Source organism: Eleutherodactylus coqui, chromosome 1 (genome assembly GCF_035609145.1).
Source record: "Eleutherodactylus coqui strain aEleCoq1 chromosome 1, aEleCoq1.hap1, whole genome shotgun sequence".
In the NCBI taxonomy this organism is placed as follows: Eukaryota; Metazoa; Chordata; class Amphibia; order Anura; family Eleutherodactylidae; genus Eleutherodactylus; species Eleutherodactylus coqui.
Window position 1 is genome coordinate 324088453 of NC_089837.1, and position 12227 is coordinate 324100679.

The 12227-nt window shown below is 43.2% G+C and overlaps 1 protein-coding gene across 1 annotated transcript in view; it reads right to left on the reverse strand.

Moving 5' to 3' along the window:
* Window positions 1-9494, reverse strand: part of LOC136575386 (ultra-long-chain fatty acid omega-hydroxylase-like) — a 257782-nt gene extending 248288 nt beyond the window's left edge. Inside the window, exon 1 of the mRNA XM_066575081.1 lies at window positions 9282-9494. Coding sequence (XP_066431178.1) covers window positions 9282-9337 — 56 coding nt within the window. The 5' untranslated portion in view covers window positions 9338-9494. The remainder of the gene's footprint in view (window positions 1-9281) is intronic.
* Between the last annotated feature and the right edge of the window lie 2733 nt (window positions 9495-12227).

Consider the following 12227-nt stretch of genomic DNA (forward strand, 5'->3'; position numbering starts at 1 on the left):
ATAACATAACAATGCATCCTTATATAGGGACTTACATGTATGTAATGGTGTTCATTAGGTGAGTAACCGGGTGTAAGCAGCTCACATGACCTTCACGTCATGTGTGCCACGTCAGCTCAATGGTCGCCGCTGGAAAGTGAAACTGAAACTACTTCCGGGTACGTGATGATCACGTGACCCGAGTAGTCATATGTATGCATGAAGTTTTTTTAGGTTCACGTCTATGCCGCTATTTAACTATATATATAGAGCTGTGATGCGGGCGGTTGTTTCGTTATATTATGGGCTCCGGTATGTATAACCGGCATAGAAGTGTAGAGCGTCATGACGCGGGGGTACGTTCATGACGCCGATAACGCCATGACGCCGCGTCATGACGCTCTACACTTCTATGCCGGTTATACATACTCCAGTTGTTTTGTTGAGACAGCGCAAGAGCAATTTTTTTCAAAACTTTTTTTCATCATCACGTTTTCCGTGGGTCCAATCTATTATTGGACACAGAAGCTCTGCAGCAGACTCCAACAACTCAGGAACCAGGTCGACACCAGAAGATTAAGACCCTTGAGAGGTCTGACAAGCAAACTTGGACTAGGAGGTGTTGGTGGGACCCCTCTCCACAGGGGTTTCCACCATACACCGGGTAAGTCCTATTTTATTTTATTTTTTCCTTTAATACTTTATCTTTATTTCACTTATTCTGAACACCCAGCGACACCCCCCAGTTAACCAGTTGGAGCGCCTCCCTGACTATCTGTTTATGTTTATACACGTTTTTGTGGCAGTTTTGGGGATGTTTGTAAAAATGCCATGAAATACATGTGCTTTTTATATGCATTTTTGGTGCAAAGATCAACAAATGGTACCATTAAAAAGTTCAACTCATCCCACAAAAGAAAACTCTTTCACAGCACCGTTGACAAGAAAATAAAATTGTTAGAGGGTCTTTGAATGCAGTAATGAACAAAAAAAAAATTATTTTTTTTAACCCATTAAGGACCAAACACTGTAAATTTATGGTGCTTAGTCCGATCTTTAATCCTGGCCGATAGTAAAAATACAGCAGGGGCTAAAGCCCCTGTTTCTGCAATCAAATGCAGGTCCCGTTGTCAGCTGTTAGTCACAGCTGAGAACCCGAAGGAGAAGGGAAAAGCAGTTTGTAACCCCTTCTGCACTCTCCTTTCCCAAGTACACAGCGCTCAATGAGCGCTATGTACTAAAGAGTGAAAGTGGAAGTATAACTATGCAAGCCAGCGGTCATGTGACCCCCGGGATCCCCTGTTACAGCAGAGCTACAGGGTCCTGCAGAACATGATCAGCTCTGCCAGTGACTATTGTCACAACAGGGGAATGTTTTCCCCTGTAACTGGGGCTTCTATAGATGCTCCTCCTATGGATGCCCCAGCCTGAGTGGAAAAATGTCATATAAAACCCCCCAAAAAACATGTGAATGTCCCCTAGAGGTCTTATATGACATCATGGGGGTTATAGATAGTAACAAAATTAATTACATAAATGAGTAAAACAAAATTACAGAATAAAATAAAAATACATACATAAGAAAGAAAATAACCCAAAAACGACACCTACCAAAACTGTTGCAGCATGCGCAATGTAATCCAAAACCATACATATTATAGAAGGAAAAAAATAGGGCAATTAAACCACCACATGGGTAAAATCCCTAAAAAGTGCCTGGTCCTTAATATGCAAAACAGCCTGGTCCTTAACCCCTTAGTGACCAAGCCTGTTTGCGCCTTAATGACCAGACCAAATTTTGCAAATCTGACGTGTCACTTTAACATGGAAAAACACCAGAAAGGTTTTGCATATCCAAGCGATTCTGACATTGTTTTTTCGCCACATATTGTACTTCATTTAGGTGGAAAAAATAGACCGATAGAATGTGTTTATTTATTAAAAGCGCCAAAATTGGGAAAATTTTGAAAAAATTGTCATTTTTTCACATTTCCAACTGCAATATCTTAAATATGTGCAAACATAATATAGAAATTTTTGCTAAGATTTATATTTCCACCCTTTTACTTTATTTTGGGCGCACATTGGAAAAACGTTTTTTTTTTTTTAACCATTTAGGAGACGTACAAATTTAACATTACTTTTTAGCATTTTGAGGAACACTTTGTTTTCCTACACCAAGCCAAGATTGGAAAGGCTCATGATTGTCAGAATAATAGATACCCCCACAAATGACCCCATTTTAAAAACTACACCCCTTAGTGTATTCACTGAGGAGTGTCATGAGTATTTTGACCCCACAGTTTTTTTTCAGGAATTAATTCAATTTAGAGGAGAAAAAGTAAAATTTCATATTTTTGCAAATCTGTCATTTTAAAGACATATTTTTTTTCCTATAGTTTACATGAAAATGAGGATTTACACCCCAAAATGGATACCCCGGTTTCTCCCGTGTTCAGAAATATACCCATTGTGGCCCCAATGTTATATCTGAGTCCACAACGGGGCCCAAAATGAAAGGAGTAGTCAGTGTCTTTCAAAACAGAAATTTTGCTTAAAGTCCTTTTAGGCCCCATAGCACACATGTAGAGTTCTTGAGTGCCCAAAACCATAGAAAACCCCCACAAATGACCCCATTTTGAAAACTAGACCCCTTAAGGAATTTATCTAGTGGTGTACTGCATATTTTGACCGCACAGTTTTCGAATGAATTCAAGCTAAGCAAAAGGAAAAAATTGTGATTTTCGTTTTTTTGGCCAATTCTGTCATTTTAAAAACAGCTTTTTTTGTACAGCACACATATGAATGAAGACTTGCACCCAAAAATGGATACCCCTGTTTGCCCCGTGTTCAGAGACATACCCATTGTGGCCCTAATATTATGTCTGCATGCACAACGGGGCCCAAAATGAAAGGAGTAATCGGTGGCTTTCAGAACATAGATTTTGCTTGAAGTCCTTTTAGGTCCCATTGCCCACTTGTAGAGTTCTTGAGCGCCCAAAACCATAGAGAACCCCAACAAATGACCCCATTTTGAAAACTAGACCTCTTAACGAATTTATCTAGGGGTGTACTGTGTATTTTAACCCTACAATTTTTGAATAGATCTAAGCAAAGCAGTAAGAAAAAATTACGATTTTCATTTTTTGGGCTATTGTGTCAATTTAAAAACAGTTTTTTTTGTACAGCACATGTATAAATGAAGACTTACACCCTACAATGGATACCCCTGTTTGTCCCGTGTTCAGAAACATACCCATTGTGGCCCTAATAGACTTACAGGACACATGGCAAGGCCTACAATGAAAGGAATACCCATTGGATTTCAGGGTACAACTGAATAAATTCCAGGCCCCATTGCCCAGTTATAGAGCCATTGAGCGGCCAAAACGATAAAGAACCCCCTCAAATGACCCCATTTTGAAAACTAGACCCCTTAACAAATTCATCTAGGGGTGTACTGCATATTTTGACCCCACAGTATTTGAATGAGTCTAAGCAAAGCAGAAGGAAAAAGTAACGATTTTCAATTTTTTTGGCAATTTTAAAAATTTAAAAACAATTTTTTTTTACAGCGTACATAGGAATGAAGACCTTCACCCCAAAATGGATACCCCCGTTTGTCCCGTGTTCAGAAACATACCCATTGTGGCCGTAATTTACTTACAGGACCCATGGCAAGGTCTATAAAGGAGGGAACACCCGTTGGATTTCAGGGCACAACTGAATAAATTCCAGGCCCCATTGCTTATTTGTACAGAATAAAAATTGACTCCCTAAAAATTCCCCACCCCCACCCCACACACACACTCCGCGCCCTTTTCGGCGTTCCCCAAATCTTAGATAAAAATAATAATGTGAACTGTGTAGTATTTCTGAAGACGGGGGTAATTACGGAGGCTGGTTGGGATGGGTACATGGGGCAATAAAACTGTGTATCCCCCCTCCTCTCATGCTTTTTGGGGGTATTTCGTGACCTCAGTGGCTGGTATGGGGTGTAAAAAGTGGCGTTCCGTGAGTCTCCGTAAGCTTGATGAGGTGCGGCGGTCTCACATAGAAGGCGCTCAACAAGCTGCTCCTGGAACTGCATGAAGGCGAGCGTTCCCGGAGCTTCTTGTAAAATACGTTTTATAGGTAGTGATCTGAATAACGCCGGGCTCACACAGCCGTAGGTGGAATCCGCTTGCGGAGGCCTACAGCGGATCCCATCTGTGAGCCCGGCTGTGACCCTGCGTACGGCCGCGTAATGTACTGCGCATAACTGCGTACTTACACGGGCGTTCATGCGCAGTACACCTTTTTTTGTTTGTATTTCCGGCACCTTCGCTTAGCGATGACGCGGGTACCTGCAGCCCGTACACAACGTAGTTGCGTATGGGCAGCGGGTATATCCGGGACCATGGAGCACAATGGACTCTATGTTGTGGATATCCGCGGTAAAATAGAACCTGCTGCGTTCTCTTTTCTGCGAGTGGATTACACAATTCCAACCCGCTAATGTGAGCGGAATTGTGTAATCCAATGCGATTAATCTGCGCAATATCGCAGATCAGACGCATGCGGAATCTAATTCCTATCTGGTCATGTGAGACCGACCTATGTTAGAGCGCTACTTTTTTATTACGTGACCGGTGACCGCTCAACGAGGCCACCCGTCACTGCTCCAGGCTCTTGGCGACCGTTGGTCGCTGAGAGCAAGGAGATTTTAAATTTCCTTGGCTCCCCCACTCCTGCGCATGTGTCCGGCTTTTTGCCAGCAGTCGCATGTGCAGAATTCGGGAAAGTTCACGAAGGAGGATTGCGTCGGGGTTCAAATACGGAGGCCTCCGGTAAAAAGTCTCATCTCCTCTCAGCGATTTCATCGGTGAAGGGAGATGAAACTTCAAATTTTTTTTTAACTTTTACGTGATCGCCATTATTGGATAACGGCGAACACGTGACCAGGAACCGCTCACTGCGGCCCCCCGTGAAATCTCCAGGCTCTTGGCTACATTTTGTAGCCAGGAGCAGGGAGAATTTAAATTATCCTGGCAATCCACTTTTGCGCATGCGTCCGCCATTTTGGCGACGGACGCGTGCGCAGAAGCTGGGGTAAGGTCCGCGGATTAACCCGGGGCCTTATGTACGTACTTTCATCCTCCCTCACGGATATGATCCATGAGGGGAGATGAAACGTACGCTTTTTAAACTTTTTTTTAAACTTTTTTTTACTTTTTTTTACTTTTTTTTTTTTTAAACTTTTTTTACACTTTTGTTAACTTTACATGATCACTGTTATCCATTGGGTAACAGTGATCATGTCCCCGGTATAATCTTTCTGCTCCTGACTACACATGGCAGCCAGGAGCAAAGGGATTTTGAATTTCCCGGGGCTCGACCCCCTCTGTGCACGCGCCCGACGTCAATCATCGGGCGCGCATGCGCAGATGGGGATTTTGGGTCCCGGGACATTGGGACATCGGGGAGGACTTAGGTGAGTATTTTCACCTCCCCTCATGGATCCGATCCATAAGGGGAGGTGAAACTGACACTTTTTTTTACTAATTCAACTTTTTCGCGATCGCCGTTATCAATTGGATAACGGTGATCGCGGTATCGGGAACCGTTCACCGCAGTCCCCGCTGACATCTCCTGCTTCCTGGCTGCCTACAGGAGCCGGGAGCCAGGCTCCGGGCCTTCTGCGCATGCAGCTGACGTAATGCCGCCTGGCGCACATGCGCAGAAGAGCGGTTTCGGGGCCTGGAGCATCGGAAGAGCGGGGAGCAGTGCGGCGGACCCGGGTGAGTAATTTCAGCTGCCCTGATGGATCCGATCCATCAGGGCAGCTGAATCTTTAACTTTTTTTGCACTTTTTAAAACTTTTATGTGTATCGATTGGATAGCGCCAATCGCATTGCCGGGGGGGGGTCCCCGCAGCCCGGGATGACAGCTCCATGCTGTCGGCTACCTGCGGGCACCGACAGCATGGAGCTGTCACGTCCAGAGCCTGAGGGGCTTTATTCTCTGTAGGACGCATGTTTTTACATCCTCAGAGAATAAAGCCCACTTCGGGAGGACGTAAAAAGGCTATGGCCCGGTCGTTAAGGGGTTAAGTGTTTAAAAAGTTGCAAGAAAAAAAATATATATAAATTTGGTATTGACATAATCATTGATCATAATCAGTGATTATACTTCACGGTAAACAATTAATAAAGAAGGATGCAACCTTCGAAATGTGTTGCTCTTTACTTTTCTGTTTATGTATCTAATAAAATAACGTTCAAGGTCCAGAAGCTATAAGCATGGACTCTACCTACAACACCTATGGTAATTCCAAGGCATAACTGGAATTTCTGGGGGGTTCTTGGACATTGAAGTCTCTATATTGTCAATTTTTTGTGTTTGAGGTTCTGATATACATTTAAAGAAGGGCAAGGAGTTAAATCTAATGCAATTTTATTAATAGAATGAGTATGTATAGTAAATGATATCACGTACACTTTTATAATCATTTCTCACAAAGGAATTTTACAAGCATTATCTGTCTGGTTAACAGCTGGGGAAGCCCCAGCAAATACAGAGAACCCCTAAGAAATTCACAACACCGGGGTGGACGTCTCAGGCCACGAGTACAGAGCTTCTCACCCAATTGGGGCTCCCCAGCTTATTATACAAAGTAGCAAATATTTTACATACCCTAGTGTTATGTAAACAGTGGTCAACCCCCAAATGCATGTGAGATAGAGGGACAAGACTTGTTCCCAGCTTATGATGGCAGTACGCCCAGAAATTTACATCTCCGCTAGTCTAGAAAACAAGTTGTATAGACTACAAAATTCATGAAGCGGGCATACATGGCTGAAACAATACAAAACAGTGGCTGCAAATAGGTATTTTAACCACTGTTATCACACCCCCCAAAACATAAGTGACTGTCCCATCTATTTGACACCCTTCTATACAGATTGATTGCCTTATACTGTATCCCTGAACTTTTTATCCTCTGATCGATCTATTTTTGCTTGTCCGGGGTGTATTCCACCTGCAGAAATTCCATACTCGTTCTCCACCCCATGGATATACAGTAAGGACAGAGGACTTTGGCAGTAGTTCAAAACTTGAGTCTCAAAGGCAAACTCGGACAATGGCGAAATAGCTGTTCACCCCAGGTGAGTCACCTGTTATTCAAAATTCTGCTTCCTTTCAATACACCATTACTTTTGAAGTGCTGCCCTCTCTTTAATTATTTCAGGCAACAGAGGTGAGTTGCAGCCCTCCAGCCGAGTGCAGCGCTGCACGGGGGCTGGCTGGCAAATTTTAGTGTAGGGGAAAAGTGCAAAACATTGGCCCATGCGTAGTGGCTCACCCTTCAGGTACATTCACAAAACATCCCCAGCAAATCCATATAAAATCTGCACCATTTTGTTTAGACTTCGTTGTGTATTTTGGTGTGGATCCGCAAATGAAGGGGTGAAATCTTCTGGGGGTCTACAACAAAATCTGTCTGTCAAAATCTCTACTTTTTGGTGCTAATTTTCAAAGATTTTGGGTGCAGATTTGCTGCAGATATTCCTGCTGTGGAAAATCCACTACGTCTGAACACACCCTTAGGGCCCATCAGGTATATTTCCCATCCATGCCAATGTATTTTATGGACAGCACACAGGCCCATTAAAGCCATTAAAGCTATTCAGACAAGCAGTTTTTCACAAGGACTGATGGTCTGTGTGAAGACAATTACAGCATGTGCTATTCTGATCTGTACTATGGACTAGATTGGACATGCAATGTTCTCCATCTGCGGGCATCAAGCAGCATCTTGATAATCAAATGTTGGATTAATAGAACATTATGCTTCTTATGACCTTGTGTACTTTAAACAATGACAAAGGATAATCTTTTATTAAGTAAGGCTATAAATAACTATTAATAACGATAATAAGGCAGCTAATCTAAAAATAAATACCTACATTTCAAACTGGCGAGGTGCTATGCAACAGTGTACAGAGCTGCTGTGATTATGTGCAAGATTTATGGCCTATTAGTGACATCTTGTGGTAGACTTGAAAAATACACCTATTTATTTTGAACATGGTACAATGATATCAACTTATAGGTTCTTTCTTATCATTTGTCATAATGATCCCACTGTTTGAAAACTAAAGGCAGCCATGAATGAGGTCAGCTTGTATGTATTCAGACAGAAACACCTGAAATACCTGATGGGTTTTTTCACCTTCCTCTGGATCAGCATTGCAAGATAATAGGCTGAAGTGGATGGATGTGAGACATTTTTCAGCCTTACAAACTATGGAGCAGATATACTGATCCTCTCTAAGGATTCAGTCAGACGGGCGTTTTGATGTGCGCATGTTACTTGCGTTTGCGATCTGCATCTATTAAGAACCAATGCTTTTCAATGGCAGCGGTCATATGCCGATATTTACCTGCGCACAAAAATGCGGATTTAAAAACGCAAGTAACTGCGGCATCTGTCTTTTTGGATGTGAAACCCCTGGATGCTGTCACAACCAGGGGTTTCACCTGGTGCTCAACGGGGCCGGCGGCAGCAGTGCCGACCCCATTGAGAACATACAGCAAAGATCGCGATCCTTTGGCACAGCAGTGATAGCTGTTGCACAAGAGCGCAATGTTCTCTCATTGAATTCAATGGAGACGGCAATATAGCCGGCTCCACTGAAAGCAATGGGCTGCCGGCAAGCAGCCCTTTAAAGCCCTTCCCTGAAAATCACTGCAGTGCTTGCCGGCAGCCCATTGCTTTCAATGGAGCCGGCTGTAGCGCTGGCTCCATTGTATTCAATGGGATAGCATTGCGGTCCTTTGCCACAGCTGTGACGTGTGACGTGCGTTTGTGTTGTGGTCACAAAAAATTAGCACATAAAAATGCCAGCTGACGCAAGCAGAGAGGGAGGATGCACATTTCTCTGCTCCTCCATACAGACCCCATTTCTAGCCCTAAATCAGGGGCCTAAATAAGTGGAATCTCCAGCAAAAGCTCCAGTGACCCACCAGAACTCCCACCCAGCCTGTGGAGAACTCACCTAAATATCTTCGCCGCAGTGGAGAGAGATAAAGGGCCATGGCCCAGCACAGCAGTGGTGCCCGCGGCCTGGCCTGACGGGACCCGCATCCAGAGGCACCCGACGGAGATCCCATCTGGAGTCCCACGTGGAGGAAAAGCGGCACAAGGTAACCCCCCTACCCGCTGCAGGGAGGCTCCGATAATCTGTGAAGCCGCGCTCCAACCGCGGCTCCCGCTGAATTCACCGCCGCCAGCCCGCAACACAGCAGTGCATACTCACTGGGGGCTTCTGAAGACCGGCGCTCTGCTCCTGCTCCCCTGTGGGGCGGTGGCCATCTTGTTTTTCTTAAAGCAGCAGCCTGCTTGCTTGCTGCAAACCAGCCAGGTCACACAACTCTGCCTTGAGCAGTGTAATAAAAGGAAGCAGGGAGGGACCTGCAGCCAGCACCACCATACCAAACAAAGGGGGAAAACTAGAGTGAAACCCGTTCCTCGCTTCTCTGCAGCATTTATGACAGTCCACCAGAAGGACTGAGGCTAACTACTTACGGTAGAACCTTCATATTACAACTAGCTTCACTGAAGTATACCTTTAGCTACAAATTAATGTACCACAGCACCATCCAGTGGCCAAAACTCATATAAGCAGAACCTGAACATTCATTCATTCCTTCTTCAGAGCATATCAAATTAATAAATTAATTCAACCCTAACCCGCCAGGCAGAGAAAATTCTGGATTTATCAATCCATTTTTCAAATAATAAAATATTATCGCTCCCCTCTCCTTTGCAATAAGGACCACTTGGCTGCAACAGTGGCTCTCTCCACAAAGCAACTACTAGACAACTTTCTACCAATGTGACCAAAAATATACCCTCCTCCCAAAGTAGTGACATTAGAAAGCAGATACGATGAGAAAGGATATTAAAAGTGCCATTCCGGAGGCCAACAAAAGTTCTAAAACACCTAACAGATCTTTAGAAAGCGAAAAAATAATCAAAAGATCCACACCTGAATGTTCAAAACCTACAAGAACAAAAACTACCATAGAAGAAGACAAAATTATACCCATGCCTGCCCTGCCCTCAGACCTGGACAGTGATTCAGAAGAGGAGGTGCATGCACGAGATGATTCGGATCTGAGAAACTATATTAAAGCGCTACCCACCAAAGAGTGCATAAGAGATCTTTTCAGGGAATTTACCCAGACAATAAAAGAAGAAATTTCAGAATTGAGAAAGGACGTCAAACAAATCTACTCAAGAGTGCAAACCCTGAAGGACACTTACTCTTAAGTGGTGCACCACTCTGGAAGGGTGATGGAGATTCTCGTTGACAAAAAGAAGCTTATTTCCAGAAACTACAAATTGATGATTTCGAAAATCGCTTGAGGAGAAACAACATACGGGTCAGGGGAATCCCAGAATCGGTCTCAGATAAAGAAATACCAACAGTACTATCAACTATTTTCACAGAGCTTCTAAATGAACCTGAGGATTTCGATCTGGGCATGGAGAGGGCACATTGTGTCTTTAGACCAAGATCAATCAATGCAGATAGACCAAGGGACATACTTTGTTGTCTGCAAAGCTTCAAAATTAAAGAAGAAATTCTATACAAAGCTAGACTAGTGAAAAAAAAAGATAGAATATGCCGACAAGGAGCTTATGATATTCCAAGATCTATCCAAATTGACTCTTGACCTTAGAAGACAACTTCAGCTTTTAACCAAAACTCTAAGAGACAAAGCTATAGTTTATAAATGGTTGTTCCCTTTTGGCTTGGCGACATCTGGTACTAATAGGACATGGACCATCAGAACTCATCAGGACTTTCCCCATGTCTTATCCAAACTGGACCTGAGCCATATTCAAATACCAGACTGGACCACTGCTGAGGATCTCCTGCGAGAACTGGTCATCAGCGACACCCTGTAAAGTTAAGAAATCTCGCACTCATGACACGAGCCCAACCAAACCCTCCAGAAGAGGATTGCCTAATGACGATACTTGAATATCACGCTAAAGACCTAAACAAGAGACGTTTCGTGACGCTACCTCTTCCCTTTGATTTCACTGTTTGCTTTCTATTTAGCATGTGCTTTCTTTTCTCAACTTTCTTTTATCCACAGAATTTACAGACTACGTTGGGAGTCGTGGTTTCTCATGTGCTACTCCACGTCCCCGCAAACTGTCTAATTTCTGCTTGATAACCTGGTTCCAGAAAATACTATGTCCCTAAATCTGGTCCAGCAGCAAAAGGTTATAATGTGTTTACTTCTTACTGGTCCAACAAAGACCAGCTGTTATTGTTATGTGTTTCTTTTTCTATGTGTTCTGAATTCCCCTGACAGTTCTGCTGACGCTATTTGCTTAAAAATACTTTCTAGAGAATTTATCTATGGCTGATTTACACCCAGCCTCATTCAATGTAAAAGGCATTAATATTCCACAAAAAGATCTCAAATACTACATTACCTAGAGAAACAAGGTGTGGATATCATCTTTTTTCAAGAAACCCACTTCAAGAAAAATTACACTCCCCTCACTAAAAACAAAACCTTCACTAAATGGTTTAACACCACTACTCCAATGAAAAGACATACAGGTGTAGCTATTGTTTTACATAAAAGAGTTCCCCTTCAAACACTAAATGTCTTAGCCGACCCAGAGGGTAGGTTTGTTTTTGTTAAGGGCTCAATTGGCAACAGAGTACTTATCCTAGCAAATATATACGCTCCTAACTCTAACCAGGACACCTTTTTCGCGGCAGTCACCAAACAGTTGGAAGAATTCTCTGAAGGGGACCTCATTATAGGGGGGGGGGATTTCAATGTTCCTGTTAGTCCCACCCTGGACACATCCAGTGGCTCCTCAGTGGTCCCTTTCTCTAAAATTGGAAAAATCAAAAAATTGTTGGCTAATCTCCACCTGGTAGACCCTTGGGAGGATCCTCAATCCAGACTTAAGGGGCTATTCCTTTTATTCCTCAGTACATAAAAAATACTCGAGAATAGATTACTTCTATGTTAAGCACTCTCTCTTAGACTCAATCACCAAAACTTTCTACGACTCTATTTTATATTCTGTCCATGCCCTGATTTTCATGAGGATAGCCATCTCCCCCAAAAAGAGATCGGTGTCCAATTGGCTATTAAATAACAGCCTGCTAAAGAACAAACAAGACACTGAATATATACAAAAAGGTTTACAATACTATTTTGAG